Genomic DNA, 25161 nt, shown 5'->3' with positions numbered 1-25161 from the left:
GCCAAGGTGAGCGATATTTGTGACTTGAGATTTCATATCGACCTTTATGTCGCTGTGCAAATTCTTTTAGGCGAGGAAAAGGCTGAGGAGCGAGGCCGGAGTCTGCTGCGTGGCTGTCACGGACGCCGCGGACAGAGTCGTCTTCGGGGTCACAGGAACAAACAGGTGAGCGCGTCCAGCTGTCGTACACTTCAACGCCGCGACCCCACCCGTTGTTACGCCGACGACGCCCATTGCCGTGCGTCTCGTTGAGTCCTAGTCATTTATTACAATTTCAATGCCAGGGTGGAGGGCAGAAATTCCATCACGGTCATGTGATGACAGCTGAGCCATTTTCAGGACAGGTCAGAAAACGTCCACAGTGGTTGAAAGCGCCGGGGTTTATTTTTGTTTGCTGAAATATTCATGTACATTGAAATATACGACGTCATGCCATATAGATACTGTCACTGTGCGAGGGTCGTGCTGCCGTCGGGTTCCACTAGCGTCAGTGAATCCTTTGCTCAGTTTTAAATGTTTGGATGAGTTTAAAACGCGTTCACGTTTTTTGTTCATTGTGCCGTCCCATGTTTGCTCTGACAGACTGAAGGTGTGGGACCCCTTCAGAGGACACTGCAGGAGCATCTGTGGCTATGGGAATCTGGCGATACAAGTCTCCAGTAAGCTTCACGTGACTGAGGGGGGAAGCAAAGCCATTCTGCTGTCAGGTAGGAGATCCCCCAAGTTATTATAAGCTCTTATAAAGGAACGGAAGGATTTATCAGGTTGTTCGACTGAGGGCGTTTTCGCCCTTTTTACAGCATGTTTTCACACTTTCAGGCAAGACTCAGGCTAATATACGCAGATTATATTTGAAGCGATATATTCGTAGCAATGCAATGAGCAGCGCTGTTCCTGGGGGGTTTGCAGTAGTAAGTAGGCACTTAAATGTTTGCTGCCCCCAGTACATGTTGACACAGGTGTTTCTGTTAATGGAACTCTGCGACCTGTATTGTTAAAGCACCCCTGCTGTTACCACCAGTAACCATAGGTGTCGCCAAATCGTCCAGGTCTGAAATGCTCAGCAGAATATCTCCATGTGCAACGATGACCTTTTATGTTGATGAACCAGGACAGTTGAGCCTGTGGGACCTGGAGGCATGCCGGGTCCTGTCTGTGCTCTCCCCGGATGGACACGTCCGCTGTATGAGGCCGCTTCGCGGGCGCAAGACTTGCGTCCTGCTCGGCCTCGGCCACAGCCCCGCCCTCGTCAGCATCAAGTCGACCCCCGGGGCTGTCGGCTCGGCAACGCGAGCCTCTAAAGGCGAAGACCTTTTCGGCGAGTCCAGCAGCAGCGAGGAGGAAGAGGACTCCTCGTGGGGCGCACTCTGCACCCAGCATTCTCCCGGTCACGTGACGGACAGACATCAGAGGAAGCGGAGGGGGCGACAAGGCAGAACAAAAGCAAACTAAATCCTCATCATGACACATGGAGGGAGAAGAAAGCATATCTCATGTTGTGCTGATAAACACCATTACACTGATGTATTGGTGTCATGTGTTTTAAGATACACTAACACTATAAACTATTACAAACATACATAAAATGACTAGTGTTGTACTAGACTGCATTAGTTTTAGCTAGGTGTACCTAATAAACTGGCAACTGAGTGTACATTAAAGCTGGCCTACGTATCCTTTGATGCAACAGTGACCTCTGTGGCCATAAGTGGCAATTACAGGATCAGTGGTGGAAGGAGGAGTAGATGTAGCATACCACTGTTTATACACAGTGTTAGTTTGAAAATACACTTGAAGTACTCATTGTGCAGAAGGGCACATTACAGAATAGTATGCGTTATATAATTGGATTGATCCCTTTAAATGTTGCAGCTGGTAAAAGGTGGGGCCAATTTGAGCTACTTTATTACATACTGCTGCTGAGTGGCTTGTTTTACAGTAATGCATCACAATTTTAGATGATTTTTGTACCAATAATCTGAATCTGCAAAGGAAGTAGCAACTGAAGCGGCCATATAAAAAAAGTACAACATTTAGCCATCGGTCCACTGGCTATTAATGCAAATAGTGGAAAAACAATCTTGGCTAATGGCACGGCAGGCTGTACAGATAACTGGTTACACACTTAACGCCACAAGGAGAAGAAAAATAAATAAAGAGAACTGAATGACTATACTTTGTTTTAATGAATATAAAAAGAAATTTACACAATAGTGATAGTGAGCCAGTGAAAACATGAAGTCCACGAACATGACGTCCTATTCCAGTGTCCCATCAACGACCATCTCCTCAATTAAATAGCAAATCTCTTGTAAACATATTACATTGGTAGGTTATTCTCTACAAGCCATTATTATACAGAGGCAGACACTGATTTCAAATAATTGAGTACGATTAAGAAAGTTGAAAGAAAAGAAAAACTAAACATTTGTTCGGCCAAAACTGAAGAACATAATGACCATTAGCGGGGATACCTCATTTTTATTATTAGGACCATGAAAAGGGATAGTGAACCAAAAGAAAAAAAAAAGAAGATGCTTTTGCCCTCCCCCCTCCCCCCCTCGCAAATCGACAGAAAAAAAAAAAGCAAAACACTTGAGGAAGCTGGCAGCTTCAAGCTGATGATTCTTGCAGCACCTGGACCCCCTGCAGACTACAGGACAGTTATAGCCAGTGGGATCAATCAGTGATGTAACAGCACGAGTTCAGTCACGACTTGTCCTTGATTAATAATAAGCGCTGCTACTACTGGTGTTCGATTGTGCTCTTACAACATCACAATTAGTGTCGCCAACTACGGCTGAGAATCTTAACCCTCAGGCTAAAGACATCTTCCAGGGGGAAGAGGGAAGGGCGACTGAAGACGGGTCACTACCTGGACCTGCGGTCTTTTCTGTTTTTGTCTAGGCTTTTGTCCATGGTCTTTTCGCTGTCCCCCCTGCATTTGGGGCAGTACCACTTGCCCTTGGGCTTGTAGGTCAGGCCCACACAGGAGAAGTGGAACCACTCGATGGGGCACTGGTCGTTGTCGCAGCCGATCATCTCGCCGTAGGACACCTGCTCGCAGAGGCAGTAGGTGGGCTCGTTGGGGTCGATGGCGAAGTCGACCGGCGAGGCGTCTCGCTCCTGTTTGGCCTTGCGCTTCTTCTTCTTCGCCGACTTGGACTTCTTCTCCCGGGGCGGAGGGATGGACAGCTCCTCCACGGGGTCGTCCACCAGGGAGCCGTTGGCCGACGGGTGGCTGGAGTCGCGACTCTCGCTGTTGCGCTGGCGCCGCGGGCGTCGGGCCGAGGAGCGCTCGGGGGCCGGGGAGTCCTGAACGCTGGAGCGCCGCTCCGCGTTGAGCCGCTCGGCCTCGCTCGGCTCCTGGAGGCACAGGGAGTGGGAGTCCATCTGGCGGGAGCGGTTCTCCACCAGCTCCGTCATCTGGGTCACCACGTGGATCTTCTCGTCGCCCAGCTCCTGGCTAATGATGAGCGCTCGCTGCAGCTGGATCTGCAGGCGCTTCCTCTGAGCTGCATCCTGCTCACCTTTGTACTTCTCAAATACTTCATCCACCTCCTTCAGCACCTCTGCAAAGAAAGACACAAAGGAGGGTTTTATTATATTACAAATTAAATGTCTTATCTTACTGTGAAATGCTGTTAAGTATTGAGTTTCTGTTGTGGTGTTATGCTTTCCTGTATATTTTTTTGATCATTAAACAAGTCAACAAAAATATTGAAGGTATGGCGCTTTAATAAAAACAGACTTGCTGGGAAACACCAAACAAAAAAAAACAGTCCGATTGTAGACTACATCAGCTGTATTTAGAGTAATGTATTTATAGTTATCGTTACAAATACTCCAGAGTAACAGAGTAAGTAACAGAGCTACTGGACTAGTAACACTTTAACAGGGTTGGCTGGTGAGGATGACTATTGGAAGCCGCCTGCTATACTAGCAGGACGTACTGATTTGGCCCAACATGTAGCATGTAGCATACAGTCTGTTAAAAACACCCGGATGTCGTACTGATTCGCACAGGTCTACCTCGCCTACTGTGTCCCACAATGCAAAGCGCTGGCGGCGGTTTGCCATTAACGTCGCGTCAACTTTCACTTCACCTCGGCGGTCCACCGAAATCTGCTTCTGAACACATTTGAGGCGAGAAACGAGCGACCCCGTTACCGAACCTTCACTCACATTAGATCTGCAATGCCTCGTCTAAAAGCTTGTTCCGACTTTCGAAAGGACACCTGCCTGGTTGTTACTTCCGCCTCTCAACCCGGAAACCGGCTCGGCCTTTGCCGGTGTTTCGGTGTAACGAGTGACCACGTTAACTGGCGACTTTCAGCCGAACGCGTCAGGTGTTGTCGTAGTTACGACAGCTGTTGACAAACAGCAAGAGGGCACGTGACGTTAGCTGTCCTCCTAAGTGCCTCTGTGTTTAGTTTTCCATCAGAGCGCGTTTGTTTGAGGACACGCAGTTGCATTTTGAGCGTCGCTTGTTGTTCCGGAATTTGCTGAAAACAGGAATAGAGCAAGTTGCTTTCAGCGGCCGTCGTAACTACGACCACGACAGACGCAGTCGGCTGAAAGTCGCCAGTCAACAGCGTCACCCGTTAAACCGAAACACCGGGCACACCGCAAAATAAATCGATTTGACAGTGCCATACTGGATACCAATAAGAGACGCAGCATGCTGTATGTACTGCATGCTGCATTTGTCGGTAGTATGTAGTAGGCGTCTTCGAATACAGCCTATATCCCGGAGGCGGCAGTAATGCAATGTTAAGGATGCCAACTGCCGTCAAACCTCGAGGAAGAAGAAGGGGGAGGGCCGAGCATGGATGTATAAAAAAAAGGGGGCTGAGCCTGAGCCGCAGTGAATGTCTGCCTACAGGAAATGACGGCGGTCAGATGTTGAAGGGGGGTTGCCTAGAAGAGGAGGTATCCGGCTCTGCGTTTTACACTTGACGGAGCCGAGTGGAGGGGCAGAGACCGCACCAGCCCTCGGAGATGTGTAAATCCCGCTTTAAAAAACAATCGAAATGCAACGCGTCGTTCATTCTGCCGGTGCGTGTCATGTCATCCGTGTCGACGTCGTCCGCCGTGGCGCTTATTGGTAACGGAGGCTGGTTGCAAAGCCGCTGCTCGCCCCGCGTCGACAATAAAGCAACAATGAGGACTGTTTTTACATTAAAAAAAAAAACGGTAGTGTGTGTGTGTTAACCGTAGTCACCGGGGCTCGCAGGGTTCACACCTCACTGAACGCTGTTCATGAGCGTCTACACGTCTTGCACCCTGCGTTCTGGGCTTCGGCATACACTAAAACACACCAAGCAGCGTTTCATTCACATAAATGCCCAAGTCGATTCATCGTTTCCCCTTGTATTCGCACAATAATCCTCCGCGGAAACACAGTAGTGGGCGGCGGTGTGTACCTATTGGAAAAAGTTGAGGTTTTATTATTACACAGTGCGAGTTTTGGGATTGTGTTGACGCCGAATTTGCCATTGGACACCGAGTGTCCGCGACAGATCTTTTAACAGGTCGTGGCGTGTGTGTACGTTTGCCGAGAGAAAGAACGATCACATTTCAGGTTTTTCCCTCATTGAGTTTGGTGTCACACACACACACACACACACTGCAGGACGGAGTGTATCCGGGCTATGCTAACAGACGGATGGCTAACTTGTTTATTTAACGCTTGGCCCGTTCATGTAATGATCCACATTTCAGCCGGTCGCATTAGTGTTTATCGAAGAACAGATATGAACAGGGGGCTCTCGGGGTTGTTTTTTTTTCCTCTCTCCCCTTTCGCAAAATGGGAAACGCAAGGCTCGCGCCTGCTCCACCATTTCAGCACACCCTGTCAGACTGCCGCTAATGTTTGCCAATTGTACACGCGCAGTCGTAATTAACGAGAGAAGCATGTAAACACAATACCTTGATACTTTGCATCAATTTCCCGAAGCAGAGAAACATTTCTTTGTATGTCCAAAGGCAGGGACTCCACACATTCCAGGTAATCCTCCACATAGTTGACCAGTTGTTGCGACTTGTCGGCATTTGGATAGTGATGGCCTAACATCGTCTCCGCGATGCATAGATGCCCCCGAAGAGAATGCGGAGGAAATGAGAAAAAAAAATACACTGTTAAAAGCAAATGCCTGGCGACTTTGCAGCTTGTAGGGCAGTCCCAGGCAGGCAGCAGTTCACTTCAAACAAAACTCAAGCCACTGCGCATGCGGGAGTAATTTCCTTTTATGGCATTGTACAGTTTCCTCTCATTCGTCGTCACCGAGGGCGGTTCCCGGTTGGGCTCGCTGCGTCGGGATTGGCTGAGAGTGACCTCATTATCATAACATTTTCCCGGGAAATTAAACCAGTCATTTAGACGCTTTTGTTTCGCATTAAAGCAGAGCAGCAGATAGATTAAAGGCACTGTTGATCTTTTTTTTTTTTTTTTGACCGTATAAAATTCAGGTTAATTCATAAACATACATTATGAGTAGCTGGTGTAATCCGAATCAAAAATCAGAAACTGTTTATTGCCAAGTAACATACATTACAAGGAATCTGCCGTGGTCTGAAGGTGCTATTGTTTTGACAACAAATATGTAGCAGGTGCTTTTGAAGTGCCGTGAACGCACCCCTTTTGTTTGTTTTTTTGGTTCACGTACATCCTGACACTGACAATATGCAGGTTCCACCTTCAGGCTGCACATGTTAGATAAGCTCATAATTAAACAGCGTCACTGTGAACAAGGCTTCTGTGTGTGTGTGTGTGTGTGTGTGCGTGCGTGCGTGCGTGCTTATTTCCTCTTTCTGTGTCACATGAAGCCAGGAACTATTCTCAGTGTTCTGTGTATTGATGCTAGTACATTCCCTGTCCTTCTACTACTTCTACAGGAGCTATTACTGCCATACCATACTACAACCTACTCTAGTCTACTACTGTAACTGATAATGTTACTATTACTGTAACTACCGTGGCTCTACTGTGATATTACACCACTACTACTAAGATTACAAATACTACTACTCCAACAAGTACTTCTACTATTACTATAACTACCACGACCACTGCTACTAATACTATAACTACTTCCACTAATGCTACTATAACTACCAGTATTACACCCACTACTATAATGACTACTACATTAACTACAACATTACTACTACTATTTTACTCTAAATACTACCACAACTACAACACTGCTATAACTACTGCTGCTGCTGTTACTGCAACCAGAATTGTAACTGCTACCACCACTACTACAGCCTTCTAGTAGTACTTGTTGCAGTACTTCTTGTACAAGGAAGCCTGAAGCCACTTTCTCTCTTCAATACATTGTCTGTTGTGTCGGTGGTTGAGACGCGGCCATGGTAAATGTAGTCCTAAATAACACGGGAGAGCTCACATGAACAAACCGACAGGCAGGTCTGTGGTGTGTGTGTGTGTGTGTGTGTGTGTGTCCGGTTTAAGGCAGGTTTCATTTCATTCTGGTGGAAAATACACTGCGACCTTTCGCTCCACTTTGCTGTCACATTGGTTTCGTTTCCTGAGCAAGAACACCAGTTGTCAAGTTTCAACGACTGAAAGGGAGGGGGAAAACACACACAAAAGCAACGCTAGCGCTTCCGGTTACGGATGTCAAAATAAAACCGCTCCGGTGTCTCTCTTTCAAAACCGCCTAATTGACTCACAACAACGTGCTGCAGACTGTAGCAGCAATGGCACCTCTCGAGTAACACAAACGACTGCTTGAAATTCCCGCTTGACCGAGGAGACACTTTGAAAACTTAAAGCCTGATTTGAATTAAGATGACAGTTCATATTCATATATCAAGAAAAAGAAGAAACGATAGATTCAAGTAGATTGTCAATTAAATGTCAATTTTTGTAGTGAACCTTACATTACAAGCCTTTAAAACTCCTCAATCCTTTTTTTACCCTTTAAGAATCCGTAATGCCTGCAGAAAAAGAAAAAAAAAAACAAAAAAACAATCAATATATCCATTAATTCACCACAAAGTTGGGAAGTTAGAAATCCTTCTAACCTCATTGGTTTCTTCAAATAAAAAAATTTAAAAAAACATAAAATACATGTTTGATATAATAAGACATTACCTGCCTGGTTTGGCAACAGCTCTGTAAGAACACACAGACCACGACATGTATTTCTTTTCCAATTTTTTTTATATATATTAAATACACAAATGTATATGCTGACATTATTGTACTATCATATATATTTTTTTTAAAAAACAAATGGCATTATTTGTTTAAATATGTGTATGAAAATTCCACTGTGCCCCAATACCACATGTAATCACTTCTGTCCTGACCCGATCAGGGGTGCTTTTATTTTTTGAAAGCGCACCGTTCCGGCCGCGCTGTGCGCCACGCGGCGGCTTGACGCGGCCGTGTGTTTATCAGCGGGGGCGCAGCGCCGTTCGCCGCACACTGACCCCACCGTCGGAAGAACGCGCAGCAGCAACCCGCCACGACATGAAGAGGACTACTGTGTTCGCGGTTTTGGCCCTCTGTGCTGTCTCAGGTACGGCTCTCTCCGATTTTTTTTTTTTGTCAAAATAAAAGCACTAAAAAAAAAAAAAAAAAAAAAGAAAGTCCTCTCCCAGCACTTTAGTTGACTCCGTCGCGCGCGTATTTCGCCACGCAGCAGAATTGCGTTCTCCTGTCAAAACTCGGATGCTTCTGAATGTCTTATTTTTTTTTAATATATTTATTTATTGTTGCATGTTGTCTTCATTCTATGTGGAAATGCTGCTTTTGATGTTTGCCCCCCCCCCCTCCCCTCTGTAAATGAGACCTCACTGTGACTTCCTGGATTGTTTAGGGAACAGAAATTTCCGCAGTCTTTCGATATAGTGTTTCAGGTCTGAGTCACATGTCTGCTGGCAAAAGAGGGACGTGTTTTTTTTTTTTTTTTGTTGTTTTTTTTTTTAAAAGGACAGGATGAATCGAAGGCCAAACCTCAGTGTTGGAAACAGCAGCATTTGAGGCATTTTCTGCCACTTTCGCAAGCTGTCCCTTGGCTTTCTTTGGGAGTACAGTTAATATTAGCAGCCAAGTATGCGTAAGACCAAGGACCGACTCTAGAATAGATATTAAACCATGTGGTCTTTTGTGGAAATATTCATTTGCGGCCGCTTCGGTGGTTGTTTGCTTAATGCTGACCACTGACTGGAGGTCAGAGTTTGTATTTGCTCTTTCATGCCTGCCGACACTTCTTCGGCCGGCGTGTGTTTTAAAGTCCCCGTTCGGTCTCCGTCCTGAAGTGGGACGCGTCAGTAAACCCCACACGAACCTGAACTCCACTGAAAACACGTGGCGGCGTGTATCAAACCCCGTCAGTCTGCTAATTTTACCGCATTTGTATGAGTTCGAATGTCAGCCGCTGTGGTCGACGCGCAACTTTAAAGCTGCACCAGTCAGTCATTTTTATATTAACAATGGATTCAGTGACTTTGTGTAATGAGAAAGGGGTCACTTCCCCTCAGCTCAAGGGTGTTTTTTTTGCCTGTTTTAGCTCATTGTTTTGGTTTTTACAGCCTGCAAATTATGCTAGCATCATGTTTTCAAAGCGAAAGTGAGCGACTGGCTGGTGAAGAACATCTCTCAGTGTTCTTCCCAGCAGTTGGAGACCGAAACAAGGGTAACAGCAGAAGATTAGACTTATGTTCATCAGGTGGCACAGCTCCGAATGAATGGTGATGTTGCTCTCGAGCCCGCGAGCCAGCCTGTTAGCACATAACAACTTTATATGTGTTTTCAGCTTGTTCTTTCCACTCCCAAGGGTCAAAACAAATCAAGTAATGCAGCTTCAAGTAGAAGATAACTTGGTCGGGGAGTGTTTTTTGCATGAACGTTCAAATTGATTTGTTTCTCCCTCTCTTGTCCTTGTTTTTTGCTGAAGCCCTGTCATTGGCTGAAGATGAAAAGAATTCCAAACCTTCTGCAACCGTGTCCCCTGCGGATATGTTCACCGCTACATCTGCCACGCCTACAGGAAAACCCAAGCCTAAAACCACCACCGCCAAACCCAATACAACCACCGCCAAACCCAATACAACCACCGCCAAGCCTACTACCACCGCCAAGCCTACTACCACCACCGTCAAGCCCACTACCACCACCGCCAAGCCTACTACCACCACCGCCAAGCCCACTACCACCACCGCCAAGCCTACTACCACCACCCCCAAGCCCACTACCACCACCGCCAAACCCAATACAACCACCGCCAAGCCCACTACCACCACCCCCAAGCCTACTACCACCACCTCAACGCCTGCGCCCCCACCTCCTCCTAAACCTACCCCCCGCACCAACTTGACTGTAGGAAACTACAGCGTGACGACGGATAAAAAAGTGATTTGCCTGATCGCTCAGATGGCGCTGCAGATCCGAGTGGCAACACCAAAGGTACAGTTCATCCGCTACAGTAGACACAGAAAAGACACAGTTCAAAGGCCTCGCAAGTGTTTGGAGCAGATTCCGATCTTGAACTGGCGTTTAGGGGTTGACTGTAATGTGAATGGCTTAGAAATGCGTCAACGTGGTCGGAGCTTCTGACGCCAGAAGCCTCTGACTCAGCTTTCAGCGATGCAGTTGTCAGCATCCCATTTTCAGGAATTGAGAAAATGATTTCATGCTAGTTTTGATTTCCTCATTGCGATTGTGGAAGGTTAGACGGGTGTCCTATGACAAGAGCCGATCCCGCGTGACGAGGTCCTCGAAAGGACCTTCTGGAACCCCCCATGGCCATCCAGTTGATTTCTCTCTCTCTCTGTCTCTTGTTTGTATCTTTCAGATCAACGGAACCTTCATCGTTCAGCCAAATATGACCAAAGCAGTAGGAGGCTGTCAGGACACCAAGGCCAACCTCACCCTTGCCTTCAAGGAGGGCTCCATCACCTTCCTGTTCAACAAGGTACCTTTTGTTTTTTTCTTTTGCGGTACCTTGACTTTGATCTTAAATGCTTGGACATGAACACAATTAACTCGTTCAGTCTCTTGACGAATGTTGAATAGTTTGTCTGGTAGCTTCAAGTAGGGACCGGAACCAGAGGAAAAGAGAAAAAAGACAAAAAAGGGGAAGTTTGGCCCACAAGCCTGCTCTAAGAGCATGTGACAGGGACACGGCCTCACGAGACAGCGCTTGTGTGACTCATTCAGCAGCCTTCTGAGCGACGTTCCGGATGAACAGGTTGTGAATGTATGAAGGTAAAAGCTGGCGCGGTAACGAGAGGTCCACAGAGTTTTGCTTTGGGTTTGGTTAGATTTACCGAATTAGGGTGTTTTATCACTCAAACCCTATTGTAATGATAATGTCTGTCCAATGTCTGGAGAAGAGATAGTTGTACAGTGTGTGTGCGTTGCAGTCTGGTAACATGGAAGTCCCTCCAAACCTTGTTTTATAGCACTCTATCGTCGCGGTCTTGTTTGTTCATGGATATGAAAAACCCACATCTCGTATTTCATTGCAGTAGAGGATTTCAAATGCTCCCTAAACTACTGTTCCGTCCCAGCCTCAGGCGGCTCCCTGCGGGACTAAGCAAAAACTCCACCGCCGACCCGGTCAACCTCAGTGACACACTTTTAAGACAACCACAGGATGTGGCGGGATGTATCACATGAAGACGTGCGCGACCAAAACGCCAAAATCAAGGCAACCAAAAGGCACACAAAGTCAGGGACAAAACTGTATACAAAGACGGCCGACACAATATGAAGCCAAAATATCCCAATGCTGCGCAGTGGCGATCGGCGGGACCTCGTTCCGCCCCGTTTTTTATAGCACCAAATAACTTATTAAAACCGCAACTTATCAGGAAATAACAGTGGAATAACAACTACCTGAAATGACAGAAACCATCTTTGGGGAAAATCTATTTAACGTGTACTTTGTTTTTTTACTTTGGCCCATGTCCCATCCGCTAACATGGAGGGGGGCGGGGCTTATGACCTGTTCCAGCAGCCGGCCTCGATCTCTTGTGAAAGCCATGTTCTTTTTCTTCCTCAGAGCGCTGCCAACAACACCGTCTACGTCAACGCTCTGTCTTTCGTCCTCTCCTACCCCTTCAGCAAAGGAGGTAAGTAGGGATTTATTTATTTCTATTCTCCACATGTGATTTACTGCCATTTTACTGATTCACCTTTAGACTCTTCCAATTGGGTCACTGATAGTTCAGGTGCAGGAGGGCGGGGGGTTGTGCAGAACGGGCAAATATTGACATTGACGAGAAGCATTCGAGAGCCAACAGCTTCCTTGTTTGTGCGTGTGTCTGTTCAACTATGCACAGGCATGATCAGTAGAATTACCGCATGTGATACGTGATGCCAGTAATAACCAACCTACTTCTCAGTGCAATGCAGTCTAACGGGTTTGGCCCCATACCCGATCATCAGCACCAGCTTTCATTCAGCACATGGTTTGTTTGACTGCTCCAGGTAACAGCCAGTACACGGCCAACAACAAGTCGGTGCATCTCTTCGCCGCGAAGGTCGGCCACTCCTACTCCTGCCGGAGCGAGTCGCTCTTCATGGGCAACGGACTGTACCTGGACGTCAACCAAGACCGGATGCAGGCCTTCAACCTGACCAAGACCAACGACTTCGGCACCCGTGAGTTTTTCTCCAGGAAGTGGCGATTCACCAGGGGAGCATCTTTGGGCTTCAGCGAGAGCCTCTCAGCGAGGCGCGTAGCTGTCCTTACAATGCCACGACGTGACGATACTCCATCGCGGGGAAAAGTCTGGCGTTCCAAATGATACTGGAAGTGGAAGCACAGAAGTATTATCAGCAATGTGTATAAAGTATCAAAAGTAACAGTACTCATTACCCAGAATGCCTCCTTTCAGAGTGTCTTGATATTATAGTATATATTACAAAGTACAGCAGTATAATGTAGTTGTAACTGCAAGTGAACTAGTTACAACAGAATAAACCTAGTGGAGTACATTTAAAAACAAGTAGTGGAGGAGTAAAATACAGGTAGTCACCTCCACTAATAAACATCATTAGTCATTAATTAGGGTTAAAGACTGGCAACTTTTTTTAATAGGAACAATTTCCAAACGTTCTCCTCTTGGCCCCCCTGAACAGATAGAAAAAAGCTAGTTAGCATTAGCTGTAGTTACTTTGCTGAACAATGTTCATAAACCCCATAAAAAGCCGTTGCGTTGTTACAGCTCCAGCTCCACCAGCAGCTGCGACAGTAAAACACCAGTCGCTCATGAACGCACCAATAATCCCCGTCGCCGAGGTCAGCAATCACAGTGTAGTCACATGGGTGCGCGTGTACTGTTATCATGTTATCAGGAGCCACCTGCAGACCAGGAATAGCAGGTTTCACCACAGCCTAGCTGCCGTTCACGCGCACGCTGTAGCCTTCAGCTCCGACAATATCAAGTGCCACTGTGCAGCTGTGAAACAACTGCACAGTTATTTCCATATCGTTTGCCATGTTTGACAGCTGTGAAGGCTACGCGCGCACAATTGCTTCCAGCGTGTACTTTTAAATAATTCAGTTGCAGCGCTTAGTGTAAAGCAACCGCAAAGAAGCACCGAGCCACAGCGGCGCGCCCTTGAAAATGTTGTGAATTTGGCATAATAACAAACAGGTACGGAAGTCTGAGGCTGCCAATATTCAAAGTCAGTGATTAAATGAATAAATGCTCAGATGTGAATTTCCAATTGCGTGGCCATGACTTATGACAAAATGAAAATGTTGGAAATATTTAGCTTTTTTTTTTTCTTTTTTTTTCCCCCTCCACTACATTCATCTGACAGCTGTAGCAACTTTGCTCAATAATATTTAAACAAACAAAATGTCGGGACGTGTGGAACTTTTCACAAAATTCCAATTTTAAATTCCAATTAGCGTTTTCAATTTGATGTTTAAAAATAATGACTCCCAAAATGAAAATGAAATTGCCGGGGGGGGGGTTTATGGTCATTTCCATCATTTCCAGGTCCATATTATAATTGTTGAAACGTCTCGCAAAAAAGACGCCTGTGAGAATCCTGCCGTTGTGAACGGAGTTTTGATTTAAATTTAAATGTTGGTATTCATGAGCACACAAATGGACATTGACATTTCAATTTTATTAAATTATTCCATAATTTTGGCAGCCACAGACTACCTTTTTTTATTTTTTTTTTATTGGTTGTGAGAAGTAAATCTGATGTGTGTGTGTGTGTGTGTGTGTATTTTCCAGCTGACCCCTGTGCTGCTGACCAGCCTGACTACCGCGTAGCCATTGCGGTGGGAGTGACGTTGCTGGTGCTCATCATCATCGTGGTGGTAGCCTACCTGCTGGGCCGCAGGAGGAGGACCGACGGCTACCAGTCTCTGTGAGGGAGGTCACTCCCGTTATAAACCAAAGTCAGTGAGGCTGTGACCTTTCTCAGGGGCTAGAGGGCACTTCCACTAAAGCCTAACCTGCCTTTTTATCTGTCCTTTTCATGTCTTGGTTTACCTAATTTACTGTTATTAACAGTGTTTTAACGAGAGTTATAGAGGCTGGAGTGTGCCGCTGGAAAAAAGTAAAAAAAAAAAAAAAAAAGTAAAATTCATTCACTGATTCAAATTTAAATGAAAAGGGAAAAGGAAAACCACACATGTTATAGCAGGAAACAAATGAATTGTGTGATGGAACGTGAAAGGCAAACTTTACAATTCATTTATTCGTTTCAAAAAGAAACAAATTCATTATTTAAAGGGAGAACAAGGAAATAGAATAAGTAATTGTCAAAATTCATTATATATGTATGTATATATATGTTAAGTTTGAGTTTAATAATGCATCACTTCAATGCAAATTGAATTAATCAATTTATAAAAGCTTTTGTATTATTATTATTATTATTATTATTCCAGTGGCACATTCTAGACTCCATATGGGTTTTGAAAAGCCAATATAAAACAGCACTGTTCTTTTTAAATTTAACATGCCAATAGCCAATCTATATGTGAGACTTTTTATGCTTTTTATGCCCCCCCCCAGAATTGTATTCTCATCAGGCTGGACAAGCCTCTGGAATAGTATTTCTATATTGGGACACTAAAAGTGATGATGCTAATAATGACACGTCAATACTGACTGCCCCCCCCCCCACCCCCCACATTACACTGACTGGGATCATGAAGTAAATACACAATGAAGTCCATTCAAAAGAAATTTCGGCATTATTTTAGGGATTGCGTGTTTTCAAGTGTTTTTTCATTTGAATCAAGATTTATATTTTTTCACTTTGTTGAACCTGAAGGGAAGTTAACCAATCAACTCAGTGTACAGGTGATTATACTGAGTGTGTTTGCATTATTAATAAGCACAAAGGGAAAATGAGAAGGTGATGTTTGACAACAATAATTGCACTGATTGCTGTCCCCAGCCGATGACCTTTTGTCTTCATGTGTCTTTTCATACTAATGCGGGGACGGACTGTCCACGGGGGTCAGCAGCAGTGAGTCTAGTCTGATTGTTTAGACATTCATCACATCTCAGGACAGTCCATCCCCGCCCCCGCCCCCACCATACACTATACTGCCTTAAAGGAAGAGTTTGAAATTTTGGGAAATATGTTAGTCTGCTTTTTCGCTGTTTCTCTAGCTTTATGCTAAGCTAAGCTAACCGCCTCCGGGCTCCAGCTGCAGGAATATAATGGACAGATATGACAGTGGTGTGGATCTTCTCATGTGACTCTCGACATGGCGTTGTGCTTTGGTAACACCGACGCGGGCACAACTGAAGAGACGTTATGCCGTTGAGAAAACAACCCCGCCAAAAAGTCCATTTAGTAGCTGCTCTGGAGCTTTCAGTCATATCGCATTTTTTCAAATCGCCAAATTTCGTGCTAAAGGGTCAGTACACCCAAATCATTAAGAGACACGCTTTCGTCGTCGGTGTGCTTGTGTTGTACACGCAATGAAAAGCGGCGTGGTGGTGTGGAGAGGGGGCTGTCTGGGTGCCAGTCCGTCCCTGCGTAAATGACCCCCCCCCGTCTGCGCCACTTTTTGCACAGCCGCCGCAGTTCCGGATTCCAGCCATCGGGTGGCGCTGTGAAGTCAGGAAGGGGGGCAGAAAAATGAGGGACCTCGCTTATATGTACAGTTGTGTGTGTGTGTGTGTCTGTCGTTAACTTCCTGTGCCAATAAAGACTGATGTATTTCTAAATGTGCGCGTGCTCGATCTTTGTCTTCAGTAGTAGTATTTTACTCGCTAAGTACTTTATACTTTATACTGCACTATGTTTCAGAGAAATATTACTGTGCCAGTTATAGCAAGTAGGAGAGTGTTTGCAGATTAAGATTGAATTTACAATAAATATGATCAGTTTATATATATATATATATATATATATATATATATATATATATATATATACTCAGCATGTCACAGGTTAAACACCCCAACGCTATAAACAGTAAAGTATAAATATTCATATATCTGTATACTGTATATACCTATGTATATATACACATAATAAAAAAAAGAAGCATAATGATCTGATGATATATCTTCTAGAGTCACAGGGTGGGTTACTGTACAGTGGCACAAATGGGCAAAGGATGTGTGTGGGGTAATATGGTCGGTCACGGTCCAGGAGTGCACGCCCCCCTCCCTGAGCAACACCACTGGAGGGGGATCCCAGGAGACCTCCACTGGCTATGGAGCTTCCCCGACTGCCTGGGAGCAATGGAGGGGAAGCATGTTGCGGTACAGGCCCCCGCCATCAACAAGGGTCCATGTGTTTTTACAATGACAAAGGGAGCAGCTGACGCCCGCTGCCTTTTTCCGGGTGGGTGTGATGTTGGGGGCATGCGGGGAAGGCATTGACGGTGGGTCCCTCCGTGCCTCTGACTTTTTGCAAGGCCCTCCACCTGCCAGAGGGTGCACCTTTACCAGGAGCCGAAGGCCTCCAGTCTGTGCCACATGTAGTCGTGGGTGATGGGGGGGGGGGGGGGTGGCTGTGTTCAGCTGCCATCTTTCCCAGGCCAGGGGGATGGTGGGGTGTGCATTTGGGATCCCTGGTGTGGCAGATGCAGTGGTGAGAGGCCTCTTGCGGCGCCGCTTCTGATTCAAAGTGCAGTCCAATCACGTCGCTGCACGCGAAGGGAGGCGGGCGCAAAGCCAGCAGACACCAATGGAAACTCCTTTTCTCGTCCTCAGTGGGAACATGGCGGGGTCAACCCTTTGTAGGGCCGATTTGATTTAAACGCATGTGCCATTAATATCAAATGAAGTGGTGGGGACAACATTAGGTCATCAGAAAAGTAAATAATAACAATAAATTATGATAATGTACCTGGATTATAGTTCATTAGCCTCCCCTGTTATGTTATCTGTTCAAAACTTCATTGGCTTAAGTACACAGGTGAATTCAATTACATTTGCCGCCTTTATGTTCATTTATCATCCTCATTTGGTCATTAATAGCCATCATTAATAATGCGGAATAATTCGGCATGAGTGAAGAAGAGGGACCGTTACATTAAAACGTGTATCAGCTGTTTCATGTTGACCAAATTCCGACTTCCGGTCATTGGATCAGCCTCGAACCAGCTGACTGTGGAGGGAGGCGCGCGAGCGGGAGTCGTGTTGCAGTGACGCGGCCGGACGCGGGGCGGGGCGGGGACCACTCGATCGCCCAGACCCGCAAAAAAGTTGCTGCGAAACTTTTCGGGCTGCAGGCTCGGATCGCTCGACGGCGACGGATTTAAAGAAAACCAAACAAAAAACAAAAGTGGGGTGGGAGGGGGGGGGGCTGAGGATCATCTGTCGTCGGTGAACTCGAAAGCGGACTGATGGCGACCGTGGCAGGTAAAACGCGGCTTGACAGCGCGCCGAGAGCCAGGCTGTTAGTCCGGAGTGATGAAATCCAGATGTTGTCCGCCAGCTTTGGGGACTGGCTGCGCGTGCACTTCTCTTTTCCGTTGCTCTGCTAAAAAGACTCAACCATTACTGCTATCTGTGGTTATTACAACCTGCTGCTATACATCTGTCTCGCTCTCTGTCTGTCTGTCTCGCTCTCTGTCTGTCTCGCTCTCTGTCTGTCTGTCTGTCTGTCTCTGTCTCTCTCTCTGTCTGTCTGTGTCTCTCTCTCTCTGTGTCTCTCTCTGTGTGTCTCTCTATGTCTCTCTCTCTCTCTCTCTCTCTCTGTCTCTCTCTCTGTCTCTGTCTCTCTGCCTCTCTCTCTCTGTGTCTCTCTCTCTCTCTGTGTCTCTCTCTCTGTGTCTCTCTCTCTGTCTCTCTCTGTCTCTCTCTCTGCCTCTCTCTCTCTGTGTCTCTCTCTATGTCTCTCTCTCTCTCTCTCTCTCTCTCTCTGTGTGTCTCTCTCTCTCTGTCTCTCTCTATGTCTCTCTCTCTCTCTCTGTCTCTCTCTCCCTCTCTCTGTGTGTGTGTGTGTCTCTCTCTCTCTCTCTCTCTGTCTCTCTCTCTGCCTCTCTCTCTCTGTGTCTCTCTCTATGTCTCTCTCTCTCTCTCTCTCTCTCTGTGTCTCTCTCTCTCTCTCTCTCTCTCTCTGTGTGTCTCTCTCTCTCTGTCTCTCTCTGCCTCTCTCTCTCTGTGTCTCTCTCTCTCTCTGTCTCTCTCTATGTCTCTCTCTCTATGTCTCTCTCTCTGCCTCTCTCTCTCTCTGTGTCTCTCTCTATGTCTCTCTCTCTGCCTCTCTCTCTCTCTCTGCCTCTCTCTCTCTCTGTGTCTCTCTCTATGTCTCTCTCTCTATGTCTCTCTCTCTGTCTCTCTCTCTGCCTCTCTCTCTCTCTGCCTCTCTCTCTGTGTCTCTCTCTCTCTGTGTCTCTCTCTCTATGTCTCTCTCTCTATGTCTCTCTCTCTCTCTCTCTCTATGTCTCTCTCTCTGTCTCTCTGTCTGTCTGTCTGTGTGTGTGTGTAAAGTTGTGATTTGGCGCTCTATGAATAAACTGAATTGAACTTGACTTGAACTGAATTAAGAGCAGATATTGTCCGTTTCAGGTGAAGCAGCAGCGGCGGAGGAAGGCACGAGCCCCCTGGTCGCCGTCACCTTCCAGAGAAACGCCAACAGGAAACAGAAGTACCTGGAGGCTGAGCCCAAAGCTCTGGGGGTACAGTGTGTGTGTGTGTGTGTGTGTGTGTGTGTGTGTGTGTGTGTGTTTAAAACTTTACTTAACGGGGGTTTCTTCAAAGATCTTAACAGAAAGTGTTCTCTCCGCTGTCCCAGATCACTCAGATCGGCCTGAGTGTGTTTCAGATCACCTGTCTGGGTGTGTTTTTGGCCAAAGACCTGAGTCGCTCGGAGGGTGACATAGCCTTCTTCGTTTCATCCCTGCTGGTAAGCGCATGGATAAGTCAGAGGGACGTCAGGCTATAAAGGAACTAGGCAATGTCGCAAAGTGATGAGCGCGTGATCTTTCCACGCTAATAAATGCATCAAGAAAGAGCGTCAGGGTTGTTTTCTCAGCTGCCCTACGAATCATGACAAGTGTACTATCATGTCTCACAGGTGATAATAGCCGGGAGTGTAGCTGTGGCGGCGCAGAACCTCCACGTGCCGACGGTGAGTGGAGCCGGGGGCCAGAACATATCAAAATGTCCGCCGCGACAAATGAACCTCTCTCTCTGTCACTTCCTTTAAAAGATGAGTCAGATGAGTCACTTGGGGTGAGGCTGAATGCAGCTGGGTGTTACACAAGTCCACTGCCCCCACCCCCCACCACCACCAATCAATGGACTTACAGCAAATACAAGCACACATGGAACTGATTACTTAGTAACAGAGCAGGGAAGAGACGCTAAATGCAACGGGTGGTGGCTGCACCTGCTAACTGGAACATTTAGATATCAAGTCTCTGAGCCTGTGAACGTCTTGTGGAGCCAAAACATTTTAAAAGACAAAGTGTGTGTGTTTTTCCGTCTGTCAGCTGAAGGCCTGCCTGGGGATGGAGGTTGTGGCGTGCGGCGCCTCCATCTTCAACATGATCTGCTCCCTGGTTAAAATGGACTACATGCCCTCCTACTGCTGGCATTATTACTACGACAACGTCACCCTTCATTACCGCGAAACCTGCCGCAACATTGAGGTGAGGTATCGACGGTTTGCTCCCGATGAGAGCGATATTCTTTTATGTTTCAATTACAATTGTAAATGTTTAATGTCTGACATTTGAAAGTTTTTTCTTTTGGCGGTCCGAACCGCAGGAAAACAGAATCGTCCTTTAATGTCTTAACGGTCTTGCCTTTCAAATCGTGTGCGTTTATTTTGAAATTTCGCTTTGCACTGAAGGCAGAGCCCTCATTTAGTAGCCCTCATGCGTATGAGACGAAAACAGTGTTGAAGTGACGCCCAACTTGACATGTGAAAGCAGATGAAGTGTCAGTTAACAGGGAACCGCTTCAACTTTCAGCCGAAGTGTGAAGTTCATTTGTAAAATCATATTTCCTCACGCTTTTCATTCTTTTCTCTTTCTTCCCCCCCCCCCCCCCCCTCTTCCATCTTCATTTCATTTCTGCAAATCTCACCCCACTTGCAGAGCACCCACTCCCACTTCTATGCCGAGAGCGTGGTCATTCAGGTGGCTCTGTTGGCCATCTCCGCCACTCTGGCCATATACTGCTGCAAGGTGGTCAACTGCTGCGCGCCAGCTCCCAAAATGGTGAGTATACTCTGCGTGCTAGGCAGCTTAATGAATACACTCACTCACCCATTCACACACCGATGGCGACCGATCCATGGGGAGCAACTTGGGGTTCTTGCTCGAGGACACTCTTGACACCGGCGATCGAAAACCCCCATTAGGGCCCTACAAGAGTGAAGATCTTTACCAAGGACAGCATTTACAGTAGAGTTCAGTTCAATGTGGCAGTCAACCATTCCATGGCTTAAATGTGTTTTGTTTTTTTTCTCTCCTTTTCCCTTGTTTTCCGTCCCTCTCAGCCAGTGATCACTGTGCAAACCCCCCCTGCCCAGCAGTGAGGAGACGAGGCGGACAAGCGCGGAAGACAGGCGCACGGCTACGTACAAATGCTGCGCAAAGTTAAAGCTGCACCAATCGATATTCTTATGTTAGCAATGGATCAAATGTGTAATGTGACAAAGGCTCGCTTGTCGTGACACACCCACGGAGAGTTACCATCGATTCCGCTGTTCCCCTCAGCTGGACGGAGCCTTTTTCAGCCTGTTTTAGCTCATTGTTTTGGTTCCTCCAGGCCCGCAAACTCCACTATCCTCGACCTTGTTATTGGCCTCTGTACCCAACCTGCTCAGCTAGCGGCTAGCTGGCGAACGTAGCGGAGCGTTTAGCAGCTATAAGAGCCAAAAAACAGAGCTAAAAGGAGGGTGAATATTGAGCCTACATTCATCTCATGGGCACAAACACAGCTGAATGCTAATGTTGCTCTGTGTCTGCTGGATGCGCAAACATGCTAACATGCAACTTTGAGTAAAATGACATTGTCCTCACACTTTGCACATTATCACCAATGATTTTTCTTCAGCTATCTGTTCTTATAGACCCCTTTTCTGACATTATGACGTTTTGTTTGTGGGCGGAGCTTAGGGGGAGGCAGAATAATTCCCTCAACACGTTAGCTAACGCTAGCCAGCTAGGTTTTGTTGGCTTGTTTTTTATATGACTCACTCGGTCAAGGTTAACACGAACCAATGGGGCCACATGTAACGACATGTGGCGTTACACCTACCTGACGGAGAAACCAAGCGTGTGTAGTAAAAAAGAAACGGAGGGCGTGTAAATACCTACGTCCTGCATGGTTTCGCCTCTGGCCGCACAACGAGCTAACAACGTTAGCTAATGCGCCTAAGGAGTTAGCGTAACGAGAGAAATCACCAGTTTCAGACGGCAACCACGACGTCCGCCTTAAAAGGGTCTACATGTACTCCTTCTCTAATGTTAACTTTAATCACAGTCTATTTTTCAGTAGAGCGCTACAGTAGGCATGATTTCTCTCACACAATTGCTTTGAAATATGAGAACATTTATATATATATATATATATATAGTCTCACATTTGACACTTTGTAACCAGCTTGTTTGCAGTTATTACCTGATGAATGACAGTTAATCGATTTATTAAAATTGCCACTGATTATATGAAATTGAAGCAATGACAGAACAATCTTGTTTTATTTGTCACACAATGCATTATTAAAGTGTTCTTCCGCACAAATATTCAATACACATATACTTAAGCAGACATGGTTAAAAAGACACTTCATGGTAAGATTTTTTTTTTTTTTTTTTTTTAAAAAGTGGAACACAGCCAGCGATCCTGGAGATGTTGGACCTGCAGGGCAGCTTTTATGAAGTTGCTGTACATTGCTGTTCAGTTTAAGGGCATTACACATCATCTATATAATCTATAAAAGTTCATTTTTTTTGCAGGCTCCACTCCGTCATATCTGTAGTTCATCTGCCCAGTGGCTCTGTGAGGACACATAACACAAAAAAAAAAACTACATTCACTTGCAATACGTCAGTTCTTAAAATAAACATTTCGTGCTGTGGTACTCAGTACAGAAGGTAAACGTGGATGTCATTTCCTAAACAGTGTTTTTAAATTGACAATATTGTCCAGTAACGTACTTGGGACGCAGAGGGCGCGGCCTCCTCCAGGTCTCCGAAGCAGCCGTGCTTATGGCGAATGAGGCTCCCCCACAGCACCGAGCGACGGCAGGCCGGACATTCACCCTCCACGGGCAGGAGGTGGGACGGCTCTGACTTCAGGAAACGTTCGGCGAGGCAGATCGCGTGACATGTCATCCCGCAGGACGGGTGGAAACAGCTCAGCCTTTCTGACGCCTGAGGGGGGGAAAGAAAAGACAAAAGGCTACCAAAAAATTTAAATTGAGCTACCAGTGAGCTTTGACATTTTTTTAAGTTTGGTCTGTGCGCATATTAACACACTAATGTTAGCATAATAGCGAGCTAACATGCTAAATGTTACAAATTAAGCCTTAGCAAACATTAGCATGCTAACATGCAAACATTGGCGTGCTAGATTTCAGAATGATGGCATCCAAGAGTTCACTTATTTAGCTAACATGCTAAATGTTACAAACAAGGTGTTGGGACTATCTCTTGATGAACAATCAGGTGCAGTCACAGTGAGGTTGCCAGGTTTGTGCCGTCTTACCTGTACAGAGACCAAAACCCAAACCTGCAAACTAGTACTGCGCGGATGGATACTATGTTGATCGTCCATAAATCTACAGGTTACGGGTTATTTCCCAAAATGCTGAGCTACTCCTTTAATACAAAGGCTTTAGACAGGGCAGAACAAAATCCTCATTGATATTTGAAGAGACTCTACCTTGACCAGCCCTTTACAGAGGAAACACCTGGTTGTCTCCTCTTCCTCCTCCTCCTCCTCCTCCTCCTCCCCTGCAGACTGCAGCGGCAGCTTCTTCTTGGCTCTCACACTCCCAAAGGCAATGGGGATGTGCAGCGGAGGCTGCAGACCGGGCTCAAAGTCCATCCTGTACTCCTGTTTGAGCCAGCGGGCCGTCAGCGGCAGTCTGTTCCACGGCGCCACCCGCAGCATGTTGGAGACTACGCGCCAGTGGAACTGCAGGCTCGACTCCCCCCTGGAGCGCCGGGAGACCTGGGAGAGACGCCTGGAGGAGTGAGGGTGCTGCCACGCCCACTCAAACTGCCACACACAATGAAGATGGTTAGAATGATTCACAGTTTAAGGCATACTGGAAAAATCAGGCACTTAGGACTCAGGGGCTTTGTAATAATATCTGGGACTGGATTTAGGACCAATAGAAAAAAATGACACCAGGAATCTGAAGCTGAATTTAGACTGAAAACACTACTCCATTTGGATTATTTAACATGTGTCAGTACTATTTACGCTTTAGAATAAGATCTTTAAGAGCCCACAGACACCCTCTATTGAGCCACTGACCCCTTGTTCGCAATGTCAACTGTGGGACAACCAATTAGAACCTTCCCTTTTTATTTTCTGTGCCAAGAAAAAACTGAACGGGGTTCATTGGCTTATTCTGGACTTTAAAACTCATCAGTATCTGTAGAATCTGAGTGCGATCTGGTAACGATCTGCTATGGAACAAAATGTCCAGGTAAATCCGGATGACCCCCTCGTGTTTTGGATGGAATACAGGCACATTCGATGTGATTAACTTTGGTTCAAATCATTCAGTCCAGTCACTTTAAAAAAAATAAAAACCCACTGGGTTACTCACCCTAAGGGCAGCAATATCAGAGGGAAAGCCATGTATAATGAGGACCATCTCCCTGAACAAAGCAAAGGAAGACATGCAGAGTGTCACTCATTCTGTGAGTACATAGGGTGTCCATCGTGTGGTATGGTGCAGTAGGTCATACCACGGCCCTCTTCCACTGGTCCTCTTGGCCCCCCCTTTGTGCCGGCCAGCGTTGTGCTGCCCGATCCTGCGCTCAGGGTTCACAGTGAAGCCGATGTAAATACGGCCCTTGAATTTGGGATTGGTGCAGTACAGCATGTACACGCCAAAGAAGCTTTCTACCTCGACCACCATAGCAGAAGGAAATAATCAGCGTATTACCATTAAGCTCCTTCAATTAAACTCCTAAAATAGAATCAGCTCACTGACTAACGGTAACGTTGTAAGCATACTGTTAGCCGACTGGCGTGCAGCTTAGCTAGCTAGCAGAGACATAAACAACGAGACGGACGCTGGAATAAATATAAAATGTCAGCCAATTAGGTCGAGGTAGTGCTGCCATTCTCACGGAAACATTTACCGTTACTATTTGCTCGACGGCATGTGATTCAGACACGTTCACGCACAGTTATCGCCGACTTCCGACAACTGCGAGTGCGTCCGTGCTAGCATGTAAACAGTGTCTGTCTTGGTAGCCCACGAAACTGCCTGATGAAATATGTTTCAGAAGGACTGAGTGTGTCTCCCTGTGAGGCTAATAAAAGGGTCGGAAAGCGCACATAAAAAGCTCACGCTATAAATAATAACGAATTCATACTCCTACATCTTTAATTAAGGGAACTCGAAAGATATATTTACGTTTACGTTTATGAATCGCTATTAACATTTAGTCCGTCTTTCCGTAAGGACCCCTGATATCATGATTCGCTACTTTAAAAACATAGCCCGCCCACAAGGTGTACATACCGCATCCG

The 25161-nt window shown here is 46.3% G+C and overlaps 4 protein-coding genes across 5 annotated transcripts; 2 read left to right on the top strand and 2 right to left on the bottom strand.

The window, feature by feature from the left end:
• Positions 1 to 2708: 2708 nt before the first annotated feature.
• Positions 2709 to 6110, bottom strand: ing2 (inhibitor of growth family, member 2). Its single transcript, XM_070930001.1, has 2 exons — positions 5932 to 6110; positions 2709 to 3572 (listed from the first exon to the last, which is right to left on the bottom strand). The coding sequence occupies exons 1-2, from the start codon at positions 6074 to 6076 to the stop codon at positions 2872 to 2874; spliced, it is 846 nt and encodes a 281-aa protein (XP_070786102.1). The 5' UTR covers positions 6077 to 6110; the 3' UTR covers positions 2709 to 2871.
• Positions 6111 to 8442: 2332 nt separating this feature from the next.
• Positions 8443 to 16197, top strand: cd68 (CD68 molecule). 2 transcript variants are annotated; one of them, XM_070929737.1, is made up of 7 exons: positions 8443 to 8552; positions 9933 to 10073; positions 10134 to 10441; positions 10830 to 10949; positions 12042 to 12111; positions 12470 to 12643; positions 14239 to 16197. In XM_070929737.1, the coding sequence occupies exons 1-7, from the start codon at positions 8504 to 8506 to the stop codon at positions 14376 to 14378; spliced, it is 1002 nt and encodes a 333-aa protein (XP_070785838.1). In that variant the 5' UTR covers positions 8443 to 8503; the 3' UTR covers positions 14379 to 16197. The 2 variants fall into 2 exon arrangements, with proteins under 2 accessions (XP_070785838.1, XP_070785837.1); XM_070929736.1 differs by having other exon boundaries at positions 9933 to 10441.
• A 1603-nt stretch (positions 16198 to 17800) lies between these two features.
• Positions 17801 to 22119, top strand: LOC139305784 (membrane-spanning 4-domains subfamily A member 4A-like). The gene is made up of 7 exons (XM_070929733.1): positions 17801 to 17844; positions 18997 to 19106; positions 19223 to 19333; positions 19505 to 19558; positions 19923 to 20081; positions 20532 to 20654; positions 20936 to 22119. The coding sequence occupies exons 1-7, from the start codon at positions 17829 to 17831 to the stop codon at positions 20972 to 20974; spliced, it is 612 nt and encodes a 203-aa protein (XP_070785834.1). The 5' UTR covers positions 17801 to 17828; the 3' UTR covers positions 20975 to 22119.
• Positions 22108 to 24835, bottom strand: slx1b (SLX1 homolog B, structure-specific endonuclease subunit). The gene is made up of 5 exons (XM_070929732.1): positions 24369 to 24835; positions 24227 to 24278; positions 23329 to 23667; positions 22602 to 22817; positions 22108 to 22441 (listed from the first exon to the last, which is right to left on the bottom strand). Exons 1-5 carry the CDS (start codon positions 24539 to 24541, stop codon positions 22412 to 22414), a joined length of 810 nt encoding a protein of 269 aa, XP_070785833.1. The 5' UTR covers positions 24542 to 24835; the 3' UTR covers positions 22108 to 22411.
• Positions 24836 to 25161: the final 326 nt, after the last annotated feature.

The sequence above is a fragment of the Enoplosus armatus genome, chromosome 23, assembly GCF_043641665.1.
Source record: "Enoplosus armatus isolate fEnoArm2 chromosome 23, fEnoArm2.hap1, whole genome shotgun sequence".
Classification (NCBI taxonomy): Eukaryota; Metazoa; Chordata; class Actinopteri; order Centrarchiformes; family Enoplosidae; genus Enoplosus; species Enoplosus armatus.
The sequence above is the reverse complement of the archived record's forward strand: the minus strand, read 5'-3'. Positions and strand labels throughout refer to the sequence as shown.

What these genes read in the sequence shown, in the direction of transcription:
- ing2 (XM_070930001.1), bottom strand. Translation starts at nt 6,076, where the DNA reads ATGTTAGGCCATCACTATCCAAATGCCGACAAGTCGCAACAACTGGTC. An exon ending in AATTGATGCAAAGTATCAAG is followed by an intron (nt 3,573 to 5,931) that starts GTATTGTGTTTA and finishes CTTTCTTTGCAG; the next exon opens with AGGTGCTGAAGGAGGTGGAT.
- cd68 (XM_070929736.1), top strand. Translation starts at nt 8,504, where the DNA reads ATGAAGAGGACTACTGTGTTCGCGGTTTTGGCCCTCTGTGCTGTCTCA. An exon ending in GGCCCTCTGTGCTGTCTCAG is followed by an intron (nt 8,553 to 9,932) that starts GTACGGCTCTCT and finishes TTTTTGCTGAAG; the next exon opens with CCCTGTCATTGGCTGAAGAT. An exon ending in GACCAACGACTTCGGCACCC is followed by an intron (nt 12,644 to 14,238) that starts GTGAGTTTTTCT and finishes TGTATTTTCCAG; the next exon opens with CTGACCCCTGTGCTGCTGAC.
- LOC139305784 (XM_070929733.1), top strand. An exon ending in CTGAGCCCAAAGCTCTGGGG is followed by an intron (nt 19,107 to 19,222) that starts GTACAGTGTGTG and finishes CCGCTGTCCCAG; the next exon opens with ATCACTCAGATCGGCCTGAG. An exon ending in GCGCGCCAGCTCCCAAAATG is followed by an intron (nt 20,655 to 20,935) that starts GTGAGTATACTC and finishes CGTCCCTCTCAG; the next exon opens with CCAGTGATCACTGTGCAAAC.
- slx1b (XM_070929732.1), bottom strand. Translation starts at nt 24,541, where the DNA reads ATGGTGGTCGAGGTAGAAAGCTTCTTTGGCGTGTACATGCTGTACTGC. An exon ending in ACCAGTGGAAGAGGGCCGTG is followed by an intron (nt 24,279 to 24,368) that starts GTATGACCTACT and finishes TGCTTTGTTCAG; the next exon opens with GGAGATGGTCCTCATTATAC. An exon ending in CCGCGCCCTCTGCGTCCCAA is followed by an intron (nt 22,442 to 22,601) that starts GTACGTTACTGG and finishes GTGTCCTCACAG; the next exon opens with AGCCACTGGGCAGATGAACT.